At 37.7% G+C, this 737-nt stretch overlaps 1 protein-coding gene across 1 annotated transcript in view; it reads right to left on the reverse strand.

The window, feature by feature from the left end:
- Nucleotides 1–243, reverse strand: part of LOC117177033 (loricrin-like) — an 8,010-nt gene extending 7,767 nt beyond the window's left edge. Inside the window, exon 1 of the mRNA XM_033367497.1 lies at nt 13–243. Coding sequence (XP_033223388.1) covers nt 13–243 — 231 coding nt within the window. The remainder of the gene's footprint in view (nt 1–12) is intronic.
- Nucleotides 244–737: the final 494 nt, after the last annotated feature.

Genomic DNA, 737 nt, shown 5'->3' on the forward strand with positions numbered 1-737 from the left:
TACTAACCCTACCCCACCAATAGTCGTCCCACCTCCCCCAACACCCTTACCCCCGGCAACGTTTATTCCACCTTCTCCATATTCCTGGCCGGAAAAGTCACTTCCACTTCCACCAATGTTAAATCTACCTCCTCCACATTCCTGCACGGGAAACTCACTCCCACCTCCACCAATGTTTATTCCACCTCTTCCAAATTCCTGCTCTGAACAGTTACCCCAACCTTTTCTCTGGCGCAGCATCATTTTCTATGTGTAAGTCAATCCCTGTGTGAGATTAATTAGACGCTATTTTTTTGGGTGTGTATAGTAACAAAAGAATAAATAAGTTTGACTGCATATAATGTTTCTGATTCTCCATGTCACCGTAAATCATTTATTTCGCAAAAATAGATATTGAGAGGAGAAAAAAGTATTATTTCTAAACTTCTATTAAAAATGATTGATGCACCCGAAAACTAAAACCATCTTAGCGTGGATTTCGTCACGTAATTATTATCCACCGGGCTAATTGTAGAAATAGCTCAGATTCGCGTACTGAAAATTGATCATTTTAAAGAATTTTAAGGCGCATCTTTTTGCCATTTGAACCATATGACTTACTTTTTTTCAAAAGATTAAAAAAACTGCATACGTTGCGTAAAAAAATTCAATTAGATTTTTTAGTTTCGCTCGCCGAATCTCAGCCAGGTATCAATATTTTTTTTGCAACAGAGGGAAAGTTTTTCAATATGGTTCAT

Source organism: Belonocnema kinseyi, chromosome 1, assembly GCF_010883055.1.
Source record: "Belonocnema kinseyi isolate 2016_QV_RU_SX_M_011 chromosome 1, B_treatae_v1, whole genome shotgun sequence".
Taxonomy (NCBI): Eukaryota; Metazoa; Arthropoda; class Insecta; order Hymenoptera; family Cynipidae; genus Belonocnema; species Belonocnema kinseyi.